The 19072-nt window shown below is 51.9% G+C and overlaps 1 protein-coding gene across 3 annotated transcripts in view; it reads left to right on the forward strand.

Moving 5' to 3' along the window:
* LOC133128624 (receptor-type tyrosine-protein phosphatase F) overlaps positions 1-19072 on the forward strand; it is a 235413-nt gene that overhangs the window by 122390 nt on the left and 93951 nt on the right. For all 3 annotated transcript variants that reach the window (XM_061242300.1, XM_061242299.1, XM_061242301.1), the window contains exon 5: positions 13844-14032. In XM_061242300.1, the coding sequence (XP_061098284.1) occupies positions 13844-14032 (189 nt within the window). The remainder of the gene's footprint in view (positions 1-13843; positions 14033-19072) is intronic.

Consider the following 19072-nt stretch of genomic DNA (forward strand, 5'->3'; position numbering starts at 1 on the left):
TGATTAGACCCGTGCTAGCGCTGCCCTGCTCTGCTCCCCCTGGTAATTAGACCAGGCAGGGCCCTGGTACGCTCTGCGCTCTCCTCCCCTCCCTCTCCCTCCACACGGTCCTTCCCTGCCCCCGCTGCTGTCTCCCACAGACTCCCACAACAAACCAGAGATAATTCTCGTACATTTTAACCCTTTGAAGAGAATGTGTTTTTTGAACGTTCTTTCAACATTCCGCCGTAAGTCGGTGTTCTGGAACACCATAGCGTTTAGCGATTGTTACATCAGCATTAGAACGTTCAGTGTTTTTTTAATGTTCTTTCAACATTCCGCCGTAAGTCGGTGTTCTGGAACACCACAGCGTTTAGCGATTGTTACATCAGCATTAGAACGTTCAGTGTTTTTTTAATGTTCTTTCAACATTCCACCGTAAGTCGGTGTTCTGGAACACCATAGCGTTTAGCGATTGTTACATCAGCATTAGAACGTTCAGTGTTTTCAGAATGTTCTTTCAACATTCCACTGTAAGTCGGTGTTCTGCAACTCTTACTGTTACACCTCAGAGGCTGATGTGCTGCAGTGCAGTATACTGGTCTCCATGGTGAGAGCACCTCCCCCACCGGTCCGGTCAGAAACGCTGCAGGGGGGGGGGGGGGGGGGGGTGGTAAAAGACCCAGGTGAGGACGGGAGGGCCCGGGCGCCGGCAGGGGTGGCCCCCTCCTTTAAAAACCTCTCATCTTTTACAAGCCTGTTGGGTTGTCAGGGCCCCTCTCCGCACAGCACTACCTGTTCCGCATTAAAGGAGATGTTCCGTTAAACTGTCAGCAGGCGCGTCGCGGCGGGATGATAAACGCTGCTGCTGTGGGGCGAGCTAATGCGCTTTAAACAGGAGGGATCCTGGCCTCTCTTCAAACATAAAACCACCGCTCTCCCTGCCCTCTCAGGGACCGGGCCCGGGAACACCGAGTGCTTCGGACTAAAGCGTTCGCCCCTGACCGAGGGCCAGGCGCCCCAGAGCCGGGACGGGGGCGACGGCCGGACGTTAGCCAGGGAGCCTGGGACGCGCGACGACACTCCGAAAAATTCTCTTCCTCCCCGGGATCGGGGGGGGGGGTGCGGGAGACGCGCGTAGGTTCCCGCGTGTTATCTCTGTTCAAGGGGAATTCTGGGAGAGAGCTGATTCCAGATGCGCCTATCAGCCATCGGCTCCGAAGGGTTATCTGCAGCGGAGCCGCCTCGCAGGCCGACCGCACTGAAGATCTCTCTCCGCTGTAGGGCGGCCGATAAACGCGTCCTGAGGACACCTGCATCTACAAAACCACAACAACAACAGCAGCAGTGACGCACTTGCGCTTTCTTTCGCTCTCCGTGTGGCGTAGTCTTTGACATTGAAAAGTCTTCCGTCTCCTTTTTCTCCCCCCCCCCCCCCCTCTCTCTTTCTTGCTTTTCCAAAACTTTCTGACTGTCTTTGGCAGGTCAGCGCAGGTCCGTGTCTCGTACGCCCCGCCGGCCGTCGCGTTCCCCCCGCCGCCCGCCGTTAGCGCCCGCCCGATGCGATAGCGAGCCGCAGTCGGCGCGGCCCGCCTCGCGTTTGACCCCCCGCCCGTCTTTACTGTAAACACGTTCATCTGATAAGCCGGCCGCATTACGGCGAATAAGCCGGCGCTCACACGGTTTACCGCCGCGCGAAGAACAACACCGGTTTTGTTTCGTGCAACAAACACCAGGGACATTCACTCGCTTCTGTCGGACAGCGCGGTACGGGCAGGAATTAGCACCAGCAGAAACTGAATATGAATATGGAATTTGCATTGCATGGCAAGAATAGAATTCTTTATTTTTTTTTCGCATTTAAACATTGAATTTGAATTGTGTAACTGGAATTAGTCATTCACTATTAGAAATGGAACGGCGTGGCAGTCTTCGTTGCATTCAGTTTCAGTTCTTATATCAGTTTTCTGTAACGCACATCCGGATTCATAGAAACAGCAAATGAGCAAAAGATTCAGTTGGACTGCAAACAGAGGTTAGCGCCAGTATTTTTTCTACGCTCTGTCGGTATTGTGGCGGCACACCGAGTGTGGATCGGAGCTTGACACTAAAAATGTTGATCCGTGGATGACCAGAGACCAAACTCAAACAATCTAAATAAAAGCAAGTTCTTGTTGGGCTGTTTAAGAGATTAGGATTCTGACGTTAGATCTGTGGAATTCAGAACAAGCATATCCACTAGCAGTCTACTTTACACATTCCGCTGGCTTAGAGGTTTGGGGCGACGACAGATGCCCTAAACACATTGGCTAAATAAGTGGTCATTAAGCAGTTTTACCTATGATTGCGTTCAGCCTTTGAATTAAGATAGCTGTCGTCTAAGATTGTATTGTATTGGACAGTTTACACATGCACAAGCTTGTATACATTCACACGCACGCACAGATACACAGCGTGCTTTTACAGAAAATAGGCTCTATATGCGTGCTGCATACATTCAGAATGGTTTCCACCAGGTAGTAATTGGTGTAAATTGAACTGTCAGACCTGAGGCAATGTCAGACCTGATGCAATCTGTTCAAACAAAGACTTGTTATGTTGAGTCATATGGAACCATTTGCTGAGGTTTGCGTGCGTTAAATATGTGCCCTTGTGTATGATTGTGTGAGGGCGAGTGAGAGAGGGATAATTAGCAATCCTAATGATTATAGCAAGTATTCCAGATTGGAAAATTGAATGTCGGAAGAACATTCCGAGGGAACGTGGCAGGAGGATTTCCAGCAGGTGTCTGGGGAATTCTACGGAACGGCAGCGCCTGACACGCCTCGGTTTTGGGGGTGCTTTTCCTCTTACCTGCACTCCTGCTTATGGCGGAGCATGTTTTTTCTGGGAATGTTGTGCGACTGGAAGTACAGTTCCATTGCATAAAAGCTGCATGACGTGTGCATTTCTGTACGAACGCGAAGGTCTGACCGTACGAGGGCTGCATTCCTGCAGTGTGAAATCAGGATGAATACGGCTTTGTGACTTGTTCTTGGTGGTACACGGTAAAGGTTGCAAACATCAACCTCCAGTCTTTTTTTTTTTTTGTGTGTGTGTGTGCCTCAAAAGGAAAGCATTTTCTTAATGGATTTATGTAATCATAAAAAAGCTCTTCTCTCTCTAGCTTCTAAAAAAAGGGAATTCTCTCTCCTTCTCGAACGTTCGCAGCTTTTTACTTTAGCTATCGTTTAATTGCATGTGAGCTGTCATCCCTGCTGTGTGAAAGAACTCTTTCTTACCATTCTCACGCTCTGTCTCACGATCTCTCCCTCTCTGTCCTTCTGTCTGTCTCTCTCTATCTCTCCCGCTCTCTCTCTCCCTTCCTCCCTCTCTCTCTCTCTTTCTCAGTAAAGGTCAGACAAATTCCCTGCGATACAAATGCTTTTCCGGGGTGTCATCCGAAAAGGCGCACACCTCTGCTGTGAAAGGGTCAGCCGCACTCTTCATTTAGGGGCGAGGATGATCTTATTAGGAGGTGCGGAGCCCCACCGGAGAGTGCCGGCTCCCCGATTAAAGCCTGCGGAGGGTCGGGAGGAGGAGGGGGGTGGAAATGTCAGCGGGGAGGAGGTGTGTTCTCCCTGGCTCTGTAGTTTTCGGAGGAGCGGCTGCTCCCCTTCGACGGGTACACCCCCCCCCCCCCGTTTCCAAGAGCAATAGCGGAAAAGAGCCGATGTGGCTCTCATTAAAGCAGCCCGTTCTCCAGGGCAGGAAAGAGCAGAAGCCCGGCCTCGCACGTTTACGGCGGACGTCTTTATGGACGCGCGTTGGCATCGGCCCCGGCTTCAAAAGGGCAGTCAGGGGCCCCGGCGTCGCCGCGGGGATGCGGGCGGCGCGAGGGCCGAGGAATAAACACCGCACTTTAACGGCCTGCTGTGGCCCGCCCGCCCCTCCTCGGCTGACTAATGTAATAAAGTTTATTGCCAAGTAATGGCTTAAAATGAAGACACACTGATCCGCCTCTGGTGGGTTCTCGAGGATACCGGGCTTTTAACCCTGTTTTCGCACTCCGGGACCGCGATCGCAGAATCACGGCCCTCCAGAAACCGCGGCCAGACCTCCCTCCCGTCTGACGGCGAGGGGCCGGGAGCCGGACCTGTGGCCGAATCCGGTTTAAATTCTCTGCAGTTCGTTTTTGCTTTCTTGTGGTAATTCAAGGTCTTTCGCTCTCCGTCTCCGTCTCGATTCCGCGGAGCTGTAAGCGGAGACGTTCTGCAGTGACTGTGCAGGTCTCTCTCTCTCTCTCTCTCTCCGAGCAGCTCAATCCAAGCAGCCATTTTATCCACTCCCGGAACAGGTTGTGATGTCACCAGCGCTCCTCTCCAGCGAAGGGGCTTCTTTCCGGGAAAGGTTTTTGAGCGGTAACCGATACATCCCCGGCGATTAACCGGCCTTACCTGTCACTCCCGGCGCTAATGGAGAGTTGGTTTGTGCTCGGGCGAGTCCCTCCTTCGCCTCTGAAAAGGGAAGACAGGCGGCACGGTTATTACCGGCAAATCCTATCTCATTGTCAGTCCCTTGGCGTGCTTCCCGATGAGGATACGACACCATGGGAGAGGAACTGAAAAATACGGACAGCAGGCAGCAGATGCCTTTACGCCGCCATCCCTCCCTCTGTAGCTCGACTCCCCTTCCCGGGTCGGGTTGGTGAGCCCCAGATGTCTGTGGTCGCCCTTCTTCTTGTGTTTTTCGTCTCTTTCTTTTTCGCGGAGATGCAGAAGCGTCCGCAGACAGCTGGACTCACGCCGGGTCCAGGTGCCGCCGTTTTTCCGCCGGTGTAGAGAGAGCGGTTAATTAAGTGACTGTTGCCAGGGCGGGAGTTTAAAGACGCGCCGCGTCATCCTCGTCAGGCGGGACAGCACAGACGGGCCTTTGTTTCGGGCTCTCCCGGCCCCCGGACGCTGGCTGGCTCACCAGCTAAACCCGCCTGGCAGGCTCCCGCCCCGCTGCGCGCTCACACACCCTCTCTCCCGGCTCGTCCGGGCAACTCCCGTTCCTCTCCTCTCTCACGAGATGGCAGCCGGACTCCCGGAAGAACGCGCGGCCTCACCTCAGCCAAGCTCCTCGCCCGAGCGGCTGAGGGGGGGTTGAGGCCCGTGTCGAATCGCCGTTTAAATTCAAACCGCCATCTGGGGCGTCTGCCGTGATGAGGAATTTTACTGCGATGAGGCTTTTTTTTTTTCGTTTTTTTTTTGAGAGCCATTAATCTTGACACGACTCCCCGTAATGTACTTGAGGGAGGGGTCAGGAGCGTTTTAGAGTGGTATTAAAAAACTCAACGGTTCACATCCTCTCTTAGCCTGTCATGGGCTGTCACTTTCAGAATGCATTCTTACAGAACACAGAACTTTTGTTAAGCTTTGAAAGCTCAATCACGTAGCCGACCTCCTTTACACTTTGGCAAAGTGCCTGTAGCCTTTATTTTTTTCTCTTTTGCAATGTTTTTTACCACGCAGACATCTATAAACAACATTATTATAACCGACGCCATGCGACTGCACGATATCGCTGTCTTCAGAAGTTAAGAAGGGGGGTAAGGTTAGGCGAAATTACGCAAAGCGGGGAAGGTCGCTATCCCACGAACAAGACGTGTTAGAGCCGCGTAATCTTATCTGCCAGTGGAGCTTGACTGACAGTCTTTCAGCTCTGCTGCAATGCAATGGGGTTTGTGGGTATAGTTAAGGTAGGGGGGGGGGGGGGGGGGGCTGGTGATTCATGCGTTTAAGAAATTCCTCCATGTAGCCACGACAATGTGAGCTCATTCTTCAGACGGCATGGCAATTCCTCTCGACAAACGGCTACGCGGATAGCTGATACGCGAACACGCCATTACCGTGGTTACATTCTTTCACCGCGTGTATCAAATGTCAATGTGGGGGGGGCGGGGGAGAATGCGTGTGGCTGACTTTTAACTGTCATTACTGTGTTTTTGTAAAGAATGAGACGAATGCCTTCTTGCGAGTTTGTCAGGCGTTAGTCACAGAGTGATGAAGGACATTGGGTGGCCAGGTGTCAATCATTTCTCTGAATTCTGCAGGTATTTGTTCAAGAGGTATTTCTTCTACGTCTGTGCGCTTGGGAAGAGAACGTCTGCATTGCTTAACCCTTTCAGTCCCAAGGGTACCATACGCCACTCAACCGTAACTGCCGTAAAATCCCGACCTTATACCGTTTCGACCAATCAAAATGACTGCGATACTATGGTTTTGGTCTCCTGTTAAAACCCTAAATTTTCTCAACTTTGTCAATTTTCTCAACGAAAGCCAACCCCCCCCCTTGGGGTTCGGGTGGAGCCACTTTGTATCGGGCTTGGGACTGAAAGTCAATAATTCACGCTCTCCTATTCGTCGATTCTCCTGCCAGTCAATGTGCCCTCACCTTTGGAGAAGACAGTAAACGGGCGGGACTATCTCTCACGCACACGCGTGTGGCGGCAGTGGGGCGAATCCGCGCGCCAGTCGCGGAAACGCTGCGTCCGCGGGATCCTTATCTCCGCCAGACGGCGGCCGGGGCTTCTGTTTTAAACGGGAACGTTACTTTTCCGCGGTTTCTCATCCGCCCGCACGGCGTGCGCCGGGTAAACAGCGCGTCGCCGCGAACGACAAGTCCAGCAGGACGGACGCGTCCTCCGTTCTGCGGCTGCTGTCGGCCTCCCTCAGGAAGATCCCGGGGCTCATAAACATCGGCGAACAATTACGCTCGGATAATAAATAATAAATCACGCGCCCGTTTATTCGCTCAGCCGACGTCCTTAACGAGTAAGCGCTGGACCGCGCGGCGTTGGCGCAAAAGCGCTTTAATGTGACGCCGCGTCGGAGACGAGACAAACAGGGGCCCTCCGGGTCTCGCCGGCGAAGTTTGTAGCCCGGCGTGGAGCCGCCGCGCGCTGGATGCTAGCGGTTCTGATTAAGCGTAATATACTGTAAGCCCCCGCGCACGTACGGGCGGGCCCTCAACGCACGGCGCCGATATAACCCCGTGCGCTCCGCAGCACTGCTAAGCAGCCCGCGTGGCGTTGAAGAAATACTCCGAGCTTGTGGTATCGATGGGCGAGAGCCGCTGCCTCATGTGATAACTCTCCCGGAGACGGACCCACTGGGCTACCGCAGTGTCTCGGAGCACGTGACCGTGATACCGACGCGTGAGTCATTTCTCCTTCCCTACAAGCCCCCCTGAAAGCGTACGCTTCCGTCGTACCTGCGGCAGCACAGGTGAGCCCCTCGCCCCCACTATGCAAGCCATGCCTCCTCCTCCTGCAGTACAAGCTCTAGGGATTGGGCTCTCTTAGGACCCCCCTCCACCCGCCCCCCTCCCCTCCACTATCTTTATCTGATCTTGGCACCTCTGGAAAGCTTGTTTAAAGTTCTTTGTTGGAGAGTCGCCCACCTCTCTCCGCTGCGGGTGAACGGAGAGGGCAGGTAGGGTCTGCCTGCTGGAGCAGCTGAGATTTGCAGCAGCAGCAGGACTGAGGGTCTCCTGGGGGAGAGTCTGGGCTGCTTAAAGAGACACTGTCCCTGATTTACTGAAACCTTTAGCAGTGCGAAACCTTTCAGCACGTGCAAAACCAACGACGCGACTAATGATTGGTCGTGGTATTTGTACGATTGGGTCGTGGTATCTTTCGCACCAATCATTGCCGGTGTTATTCGTTTTTCGGAATGGTCTTAGTAAATCAGGCCCCGGTGTGTTGTGTGTCCACATGCGGGTGTGTGCGTGCATGTCTGGACGCAACATGTAGGCCGCGGTGTTCACACAAGACCCTCTCATTTAACGAGACCCGTAAGTCCTTTCTCAATTTGTGCGCCCCGACTGCTCGACTTCATCTTCTAGGTGCGGGGAGGAGCAGAGGGGTTGGGGGGGTTTTATAGTTTCGAGATCATTCCATTCGTTCTAAAACACCAGGCAAGCTCAGTCAAATGCGGAAAAGCATTTGAATCCAGAACAAATACAATTCGAAACCCAGGTCTGATCCCCCCCTAGCGCTTCCTTGGCCGTTTACCCTGCGCGGAGAGCAACGCGGTGTCGGAGCGCGTTCTTGCGTCAGCCCTGGATTAGCAGACCCGGCGGTCGCCGCGTTAATCAGCCGATTGCGACAGACCTCAGCTCAGCGTGCGGGGAGCGGAGGGACGGCTTCGCCCGGGCTCCGGAAACTTCTTTTGTTCACCACCTCATCTCCCCCCCTCCCCCACCCTCCCCACCACCGCACACGGCGCTCCACTCCTTTCTTCTGCAGTTGCCATGGTTACCTGGCCCGCTCTTCGCAGAGCGAAAGGTGTCACCTTGGCGGAGGAAGCCAGGTGCTGACCGCCCCGGCGCCCGGTAGCCGTCGCCGGGAAATGTAGCGTCTCTTTCGTTTTCCGTGTCGATGAAAGCTAACAGCGGTTCTCTCTCATCCGCAGCGCGGGGCGCGTTCGCGATCTCGCCGGGAGGTGCCTCGATGCAGGCTGCCGCAATCTGCGAATCTGACTCCAACGTCACTGCGTGTTTGGGCCTTTTTCAGATCTCCGATGTGTCAGATTATTTCGGTGCATGACTTGCGCAAATATTTGGAGGTCTCATTGAAGCTTTTGATCTGTCTGCTGTCATGGAGACGGTTAGGTGCTCGTGAATGGGGGGACTGATTTATGTGGATTGGATTCCTAGACACCTGTCTGAAGCTCAGAGCCTTGTTACAGTCGAGTGAGATTGCTGTGTGTGTGTGTGTGTGTGTGTGTGTGTGTGTGTGTGTGTGTGTGTGCGTGTAAGCACATGTTATTGGTGCCAACGTGTGTGTGTTGTTCATGCCTGCTCACACCAGTGTGTTTAATAGGATATGACCTTGTACATATAAAGAGTTTGGGCTGGGACAGGAGCCAGTGACCCAGAATCCTCTGCCTCCGTGCACACGGTCCGTCCCGGCAGGTGCAGCGTTTCGGGCCGTGACCCAGAAACACGAGAGTAAAACCCCCACTCCCCGCTCGCCGCTCTCAGTCCTGCAGCCGGGTCCCCGGCCTCTCCGCCCCTGCGCTGTGAGGATTCAGGCCGTGTGAAATCAGCGCGCCGATTCGGGCCGTAGGATCTGCCGCGGTGCTGTCTGGCCCTCTCGTCCGCACGCCTGTCTCCGTGTGAGGCTTCACCTGGCGACACCGCCACGCGGCCGTAGCGGGCACAAGTGCAGAGGGGAACAGTGTGAGAAATGACTCCCCCCAGCCTGTAGTGTACTGGCTAAGGTACATGACTGGGACCCGGGGAGGTTGGTGGTTTGCGGTATAGCCACGATAAGATCTGTGGGGCCCTTTACCCCACTTAGCCCCCATGGCTGCCCGCTGCTCCGCTGCTCCTAAGTGCCTTGGATGGCTCAAAATGAAGTTCAAATTAGCCCACATGGTTTAATATTAATAAAGTGTATCTTCTTCGTCAGTGCGTATCCACATGCTCGCATACACGCACCGTTCACATTCCCGGCCCCTGCTAGTGCCCGGGAATGCTTTCCCTGTCATGACCCCTTAACTCCGCCCCTGTTACCAAGACACAAGACTTGATTTGATTTTGTTTTTGTGAACCCACACATTGAGCCAGGCCAGAGGAGGCTGGGCCCCCCCCCCGACTGAGTCTGGTTCCTTCCAAGGCTTCCTCCTGCCTGTCTTCCAGGGAGCTTATCCTTGCCCACTGCTGTCTCTGGCTGGCTCTATGGGGCTTTAGGCCAGGGTAAACTGTGAAGAGTGTTGCGCAATATACACTCACTGAGCACTTTATAACTAAACCCCTACTTATTCATGCCATTGTCTAATCAGCCAATCGTGTGGCCGCAGTGCAGTGCATACAGCCATGCAGATATGAGACAGGAGCCTCATGTGATGTTCTCATCAACCGTCAGAATTGGGGAAAAAATGTGATCTAAGTGACTTTGACCGAGGTGCCAGACAGGGTGGTTTGAGTGGTCTCTAGAGCTTGCAGAGAATGGTGTGAAAAAACAAAAAACATCCAGAGAGCAGCAGTTCTGCGGGCAGAAACGCCTCGCTAATGAGAGAGGTGAGAGGAGAAGGGCTAGACTGGTGAAAGCTGACAGGAAGGTGACAGTAATGCAAATAACCTCACATTACAGCAGTGGTGTGCAGAATCTCTGAATACACAAAGTGCCAGACCTCTAAGTGGATATGCTACAGCGACAGAAGACGTAATAAGTCTAATAAATACCTAATAAAGTGCTCACTGAGTGTAAATAACATTTCTTGCGTTGGTTGATCTGAGGCACACAGATCCAAGTTCAAGTAAGTGTGTCCCCCTGTGTTTCTAACAAGGAAAAACAACTGCTGTCAAAACCAGAACACTATCCTCATAAGGCATGAATGAAGATTCCTTGTGTTTGCATGATGTGGATAGACCGAAAATCCATTAAAAAATGTGTAATCCACAGGAAGGATTATGTATTTTTAAATGGATTTTTGGTCCATCTGCACCAGTTACCATAGGGACGTGCCTCGCATCTCTTCCCCACATTTCTACCCAAGTTGGTTAGTAGTGTTGCACCGTGTTAGCATGGAGCAGAATACGCTTTTAACAATACCCAAGATGGCTGTCATGTCAGGGTAGCAGGTGGTAGGATTGAGTTGGCTAAATGGGACACTGTAATGTATTCATGGCTGTAACAGGGCCCTGTTGCGGGAGGTTGTTAAGAATCATGGCAAACCTTTTATATCTACTAGCTATTCTAATGGCTATATTTTCTAATATTTTCTATTTCCCTTGACCCACTCCCTTGCTTTTATATTTGTTGTGTACTTGCACATTTTCCAAAAATAGCGAGAATAATGTATGTTAGGACTGTTTACAGTTTTTTTCTAGAGCATGTTGCTTGCCATTTGGCACCACTGATATCTGGCAACCACTATCTAAAATCTAGTCTCAGTAAGCCAAAACTGAACTGTGATGGCTTTCCAAAGAAACTATCCATTCAAATGTTTTATTTTTTGAGCTGTTTCAGATTACCTTTTCGGATTACTCTTTTTGTGCTATGATATAAGACAGTCATTAAGCTACTTTCTGTGTTCTATAAATATCAGTAGCTCACCTGAAAAAAACACAAATCTCTGTCAGACGCATGACCAATTGTTTGGACATTTGATTCATATGCGTGGGAGAGTTGTGTAGCCCTGTGTATGCAAAGCAAATTTAAAAGAAATAGGCCTGGTCCTTTCCCACCAAATCCCAAAAAATGGCATTGATTAGATGCTGCATAGTACTCTTAAATACAGATTTATGAAGAATTCATAAGCTGGCAGCTACTCTTTTTTTCCTTCTCTGTAGCCCTAATTCGCTGTTTATCAAATTTGACTTCACCGGTGTGTTCTAGGACAGGGTGGGTGGGCGGGTGTGTGTCTGAGTGCCCCCCGTTCGGACCCACCCACCCGACGGACGCGAGGCGCCGTTACTCTCCCGTTAGCCCCGAAAGCCTCTCCGCTCTCTCGCTCGCCTGCCGCGCTGTGCTGAAAGGCCACGCGCTCTTCACTGACAGCGTTACAAACCGACGTGTCATTATTTGCTTTTCCCGAGTCGAGCTCCGGTCCGTAACGATCGCCGTGACATCCCATCGATCCCTCTCCGCCGTTCACACGCTACTGACCGGCCTGGCCGCCGTTCAGCACGCATCGATCCATCGCCGGGCCGCTGTGTGCTCGCCATTCGGGTCCCATTGATCCGTCCTGCGGACACGGCGTACACGGCGTACACGGACGCTACGGAACAGTGTTCCTTCATTACAGGAGTGACATTACACTCACCATCGCTATGCCGTGAGGTCGGAGCAATGCCAATGTGTGGGGCTCGTTTTCCATCGATTATTTCCCTCTGCTGCAAGCTCCACCCGATCGGGAGAGGCTGGAAAACGAGGAAAGGCAAAGAATTGAAGACGGGAAATGTGTATTAGGCAATTGGAAATGGAATGTCCCTGCTCCTTCAAAGATGGCGGGCCTCGATCGATGTAGGGCGGCCTGTAGCGTAGCGGTTAAAGTAAATGACTGGGACACGCAAGGTCGGTGGTTCTGATCCCGGTGTAGCCACAATAAGATCCGCACAGCCGTTGGGGCCCTTGAGCAAGGCCCTTAACCCTGCATTGCTCCAGGGGAGGATTGTCTCCTGCTTAGTCTAATCAACCGTACGTCGCTCTGGATAAGAGCGTCCGCCAAATGCCAATAACGTAACGTAACGTAATGATCGATTTCTGGGTCCGGAGCAAGGAAAAGGGAAAAAGCAGAGACAAATAAGCGGTGGGAGTGAGGCCGTAGATTCTTCTCCTGCTCTGGTTTCCCCGCTCCCTCCGTCTCATTACACACGCTGGTTTGGCCGCGGGCCTCGGTGACGTCTCCAGCTCTTTCCCAGGGCGTAAACACTGCAGGAGCGCCGGGTTACCGCTGCAGCGCAGAGGGCTCGGGGGGGCCGCGGTCTCTCTGGGGTTTTTGCCAGATTTAGAACGTGTCAGAACCCGGGCGAACGCGCGCGGCTCGGAAGCTTAATCTCGAAACGAGGTTGGCGGCCGTGGGAGCTGATGGCAGAGCCGATTGTGCGGTCCGGACCGCAAGCCGGACCTGTGCAAATAATTTGAGAACGTTTGGACGTTTCGGTCGAAACCCGGGCATCTGGCAGCCCCTCAGGTCTCTCCCTGTTTGTAATGAAAAGACCGGCGTGGATTGCAGGGGATTTCAGGCAGCGCAGCGTGCTTTTATGTGCCACTTTGTATTTATTTGTCCTTTACTTATCTCCAGCTGAAGGATGTAGACTGCCATTCATTTTATTGTTATGAGAAAATTGCCTATTTTATTTGGCGATTTGATCCAAATGGAGATTTCTATGGTCTTCGTAACACTTGTAAAATCCACTGTTACGTGCCAGCTTCCATAGGTATCCTACGAGATATATGTGTATTCCAAAAAACAGAAAGACCGGAGCGTCTTCTGAGGATCTATTTTTCGGAGGCAGCTAGTTACAACGCTTACATCTAACATTGCCAGGTCACAAGGTGAAATATTCGCTTTAAAATTTGAACGGCTCTTTGCAGAGCGTCTCTGCAGGGCGATGCGGGTTCGCAGTGGCTGTTAGCGGCGATGTCGGAGAGGCCCTTCCGCGCGAGGAACGTGTCAGTTCCGGACGAGCGCGCCCTTGACCGCGGTCAGACGCGCGGAACCCGGGGAAGCGATGAAGCACGTACACTGGAGGCCCTCTCCGCTCCACAGGAAACGGAGGCTGTGGTTAGACGGGGGCTTATCCCTGCTTCTCCGGGTGACGGGCGGGCGGCGGGTCCCCCGGCGGCCGATCTGCTGCGGATGGCGAAGGCGCTGTAGGGGGATTAGTCCCGCCTGAGAGGCGCGGAGCCCCGAGTGCCTCATCCCGCCCCGCCCCGCCCCGCTCCTGCGGCCGGCCGCTAATGCGCTCACCTGTCAGCCAGCCATTTCGTGTTTCACGGCTCAATCTGACAAATTGGAGCCGGACGTCACATAAGCGTCTTGCGGGGGGGGTGGCGGTGGGTGGGGTGGAGTCTGGGATGGGGGCTGCCTGGCATGTTGGAGAGTCTGACTCCTCTGTACTTCTTTGTACTTGTCGCTGTGGATAAAACAGGGCAACATTAGCTCAGGAGGTAAGACAGTCGGAGGGTTGCCAGTTCGATCCCCCTCTCTGGGTGTCCCTGAGCAAGACACCTAATCGACGAGCTGTTTAGTACCTTGCAATTGCATGCGAGTGTGTGTGAATGTGTGAATTATCAATTGGATAAAAGGGCTATATAAATGCAGTCCCTTTACCATTTAAAAGCGTCTGTAATGTAATGTTAATGTGTGCCCGTCGTGTGTTACAGAGACCCAGGTCCCCCACGGGTTCCCCACCATCGACATGGGCCCCCAGCTGAAGGTGGTGGAGAAGACGCGCACGGCCACCATGCTGTGCGCCGCCAGCGGGAACCCGGACCCCGAGATCTCCTGGTTCAAGGACTTCCTGCCCGTGGACATCAGCACCAGCAACGGCCGCATCAAGCAGCTGCGCTCCGGTACGGACGCTCCCCGCCTCCTCTCCCCCGCCGGGCGTAGCGATAAAAACACAAACAACAGCAACACGCTAACATAAGCGGGACGCCGCCTAATTGGGCGCCCCCGGACGGTTACCGTGACAACGCGGGGCGAAACGTACCGCGTCGTCGTCGGCGGCCTGATTCAAAAGGGTGCGCCCGCGTGGCGTTGTGTTTTCAAAGCCCCCTCCCTAATTACCCGTGCCTCCCTGTCCTTGCACCCAGCCTTAATAGGCCCGGCTCATTAGGGGACAGAAAAGATAACTGCCACTATTTTCAGGTAGAAAGGAAGCGCCGACCAAGAGCTATAGGCTTGGTTTTGTAGGCTGGCAGTGTTTCACATCGCCTGCAGCGGGAACGCCATTCGGTATCATCTGTCCGCGTCTCCTGCCGTGGTACCGCCATCCCGCGCCGGTCTTGTGGGAAGATTACAGAACTAAATGTGAGACGTGTAAGAATAAAGGTACCAGTGACAGAGGCTGTACCTCCCTTTGGGAGGGTGGGGGGGGTAAAGAGGGGGTGGGGGGTAGTCCTATTTAGGTGTGAATCACAGCTCCCACTCTTTGCCCAAGGACTCTTGTAATGGACGAGGAGTACTTGGGTGGCAAAGGGGTGAGAATGCGAGACAGACCAGAGGTCTCTCCTCCGGTTCTGCTGGAAGGCCTGTTCCCTTCTTCAGCACACATTAAAGGAGGATAAAGGACTGCATGGTTTTAATAGTACATCTGTCTCTACTAGTGCCTCTTCCCTCTCCCTCTGCTATTGCTGCAGCCTTAGGCCGAACACGTACACTTCAGTGAGCACTTTATTAGGTATTTTTAGATTTTATTTTATTTTTTTAGACGTATTGGTCTTCTGAGATACTCGATCCAACCTGTCTGACACCAACACTCATTCCACAGTCAAAAGATCACATTTCTTCAGCATTCTGACATTTGGTCTGAAAAACAGAACCTCTTGACCACGTCTGCATTTTTTATGTATTTAGTTGCTCTCACATGTTTGGCTGATTTAATATTTGCATTGACAAGCTGGTGTACTGGCCTACCTATTACAGTGGTCACTGAGTGTATATCCCTTGCAGTTTTTTAGGGGATTTCTCAGCAAAGACAGTTTTGCTTTTGTGTGTCAGTATAGACATACATTAATGGGATTAGCAAAATTAGATTTTCAGTCACTTGACACACATGTTGTCTGAGCGCAAATGGGATAATTTCTTTACTTGCTAACAGCTCATTTTTCAGGTTGCTCGAAATATAGTCGAGGATAGTCATTTTTTTCCCCCACAGCAGTTAGTGACCTCTGTGGTCTGGCTGTCTTAAAAAAGAACTGTCTTTTACATCAAACGAAGCTTAAGCCTCTCAAAAAGATGCAATTGCCTTCACGTAATTGCAGACTGTGCAGTGTTAGTACGGACTGTGCCTCGCGAGATCGATCGCTCTCTATTTACAATGTGGAGCGCTTGGTAAATAAACGACTCAGGCCTGCCCCAGGATCAGATAGTATTTGGGCGTGGGGGGGAGGTGTGGGGGGGGGCAGTCTGAAAGAGCAGATTAGTGCCTCTTCACGAAGTTAAATCTCGTCTTTCCCCAGTAAATCCACCTCTTTTAGCAGGGGGCACGTTTATTATTCCAGGGGTCTCTCTCCGACTGCGGGGTGCTCTTCAAAAACCCGATTCCCGCCGCCACCTCGGTGAAAGTGGGTTACTGGAACGGGCTCCGTTTACCTGAGTTTACCCTCGGCCATTATCCCGAAAGACGCATCACGGCACACTTTACATTTCCTAAGTCTCGCGCGGACGCAGAAGGGCCCCGAACGCGGCGGGGATTAATGAACCGCTAAAGCAGTCCCGCCGTTTCCGCCACGGAAAAGGTCAGCTGTGCTAATTGTTTGAGGCCGTCGCTAAAGACGCGCGCGGCCGATGAAAGTACAGCGCGTCTCGGGTCGATCGGGGGGGAGCCTTAACCCCCCCCCGTGCGGTTTCTCCGGTCCTACGCGCGTCCTCCTAAATGTCAGTCTAAATGTGAATCCCGCTCGTCCTCGCGGCTTACGGGTTCGCGGTTTTGTTGGGGATACCGGATACGAGAGAGAACGCGGACCGGAGCGAAGAAACGACCCCGGCAGCACCGAGGACAGTTGGCGCGCGAGGACAAAAAAAACGGGGGAAACGAGCCGTGACCGTTAAAGTTTGAAGGAAGAGTTTGGGAATGACGGCGCTTCGCGCCTTGTCTTGTTGCGCCGCTGTCTTGCCCAGAAAGACCTCCCGTCGGGTCAGGCTGAGTAGACAACTGATGCCTAACAGAAAGTGTATTTACGGGGAGTTTTCTCCACCCGAGTGGGAGGTCTTTCTCTTAGCTGACACCGTTCAGACAGCCTCCTGTAAGCTGCTGTCATTCTCAGCGTGCGGGCTGCAAACAAGTTTTTCGAGGCCTTTTTCCCCGACGCTGAACTTTTTCTCCTTTCCAGATACATATGTCTGAATAGTACCGCCAACGCACTCCACCTGGGCTCCTGCATATGGCCTGTATTATGTCAATGTATTAACACTGTCACCGACATCTATGGAAATTTTTAGCAGGGACACCCACGCAGGTAGTCGCTGAGAGTTGTTGTCTGTAAAGGCCAATGGGAGGTTATATACTGTACAATCCTGCTCAGCCAATGGGGTGTTATATACAGGCCTGCTTAACCAATGGGGTGTTATATACAGGCCTGCTTAACCAATGGGGTGTTATATACAGGCCTGCTCAACCAATGGGGTGTTATATACAGGCCTGCTTAACCAATGGGGTGTTATATACAGGCCTGCTTAACCAATGGGGTGTTATATACAGGCCTGCTTAACCAATGGGGTGTTATATACAGGCCTGCTCAACCAATGGGGTGTTATATACAGGGCTGCTTAACCAATGGGGTGTTATATACAGGCCTGCTTAACCAATGGGGTGTTATATACATACCTGTTCCACCAATGGGGTGTTATATACAGACCTGTTCCACCAATTGGAGGTTATATACAGACCTGCTTGCACACATTCAAACATTTTCTCTCTGTACTTTACTAACCCCTCAGGAGTGTTGCTGTACAGCCTCTCTCTGCTTATTTATAATTATTTTCCTTTTTTTCTCCTTTCACTCAAACTAAGGAGGAAAAAAAACAAACTTTAAGGATTACTAAGTTCTTGTTTCTGTACTTTTGTTTTTTTTCTCCTTTCTTTCTCCCCTTCTGTTCCCTCTTTGTACTAACTCTTCTCTCCGATTTTATTTGCATTCAAATTACCTCACCAGGTGGTACACCAATCAGAGGTAAGAGGGCTGGAAATTGCCCTGAAACGTTGAGTCACTCCATTCTTCCCACCGTTCCCATCTCCAGCCGTCTCCGTCAGTCCTCACGCCTCCACTGTTTCAGCACACGTCCTGTTGTTGTTCCGTGTTGTTGACTCCCCTTCAAAAGCAAACAAATCAGCCATCGTTAATGGCGAGGAAGTGGCCCGTGACGTCTCGCTGAGGGGCTACTGCCCTGAAAGGGGCTCCCCTGCTGGGCCAGGCTAGCCGTCGGTACGCTGGAAACAAGCCGCAAATTAACTTTCAGGGCAGAGGGACAGGAACTCTAGATGAAGGCCGGCTCGAGAATGCCACCTCGCCCGAGAATTAAGTGGCTCTATTTGCATGAGGTGAGTGACACTGCCGGGAATAGCTGTCATAAGTGGCTGTCGATGTGCGACTCGGGTTGGGGAGACTAGGGCTAGGTGAAAATAGGCAGCGGCCCTCCTACATCACCTGAAACCAGGCCAGGGGGGTTAATGGCAGTCCCCAGAGGGGCGTGCGACTTCCTGTAGGCGCTCATTACCTGTATGCAGAGTGCCCGTGTGAGAGAAGGCCCGAACCCTTACACCTGCCACGGTCATCAGCGATGTGACAGAGGAGAGCGCGAAGCGCGGGGCAGATAAGCTGTACCTGACCGTAGTTCATGACCTTTGGAATCGCTTGTCAGTAGTTCTGTCACAGCCCGGAGGATCTGGCCTTTAGAAAGGGATGCCGGGAGCCGTGATTTACAAGGTGTAAAAGCCAGGAACAATCCAGAAACTTTGAACAGTTCAACAACTGGCTTTCTGAGGAGTTTATGGGGTTAGAGGTTGGGTACTGCATGTGAAACTTTATTGCGCTCCCAAACATTGACTTTCTGGAGGAGTAGCCGTCTTGAATGCAGTTCTTCTACAATTTTTATATCTACTGAACACAATTGGGTTTTTTTTAGAAGATTTAATGACATGGTCAGCACTTCACTGTAGAAACCTCCCCTACAGAGATTTTTGTGTCTCCCTGGAGTGGGTCTATGAAGGTGGGAACTCAGAAGTTCCTCTGTCATAGGCACTCACCGCACCTAAACTCATCTTGGGTGTTGTCTTGCATTGTCTTTCGTTATTGTGTTCCAGCCCTAAGCATTCTCGTAACCAAGCCATCCAGCCCATAATGCATTTCCAGAATCCAGCCGAAGGATATTTTGAAATGCCGTTTTTTTTTTTTTTTTTTTTTTTTTCATCTCCTTCTATGGCCTGCATGGTGTCCAAATTCCGACTCGTTTGCTCTGCAAAGTGTAGCAGTTGTAAAAGTGTAGGATTCAGTTTTTATATGATCACTTAGGCTGCGAAACTGTGCAGCCAGTTGGAGGTATTGTGAAAGAAAATGGTGAGATGCTAAATCATTCCAACTTACTACAGGGAGAATCAGGTAAGTCACAGTCAGCAAGTTTATTTTGCAGCCACCATTTATTCTCTTCAAAAAACTATTGACCAGCTCGTTTTTCACCCCAAGCTCTTCCTAAAATTGCGTATAAGTGAGAGGTCAGTAAATTCTCAATTTTATCTAAAGGTAGCAAAACATATTTTTCCAGGTTTGATTATGTTCAGCTCTGAATAGCTTTGAAAAGGCGGCAGAGAATGGATCCCACTTACTGCCAGTGAAGAGCAATCATAGGACTATTAGCAATTTGTGGCCTGTTCTTCTGGCTAATCACGCTAC

The sequence above is a fragment of the Conger conger genome, chromosome 5 (genome assembly GCF_963514075.1).
Source record: "Conger conger chromosome 5, fConCon1.1, whole genome shotgun sequence".
Lineage (NCBI taxonomy): Eukaryota > Metazoa > Chordata > Actinopteri > Anguilliformes > Congridae > Conger > Conger conger.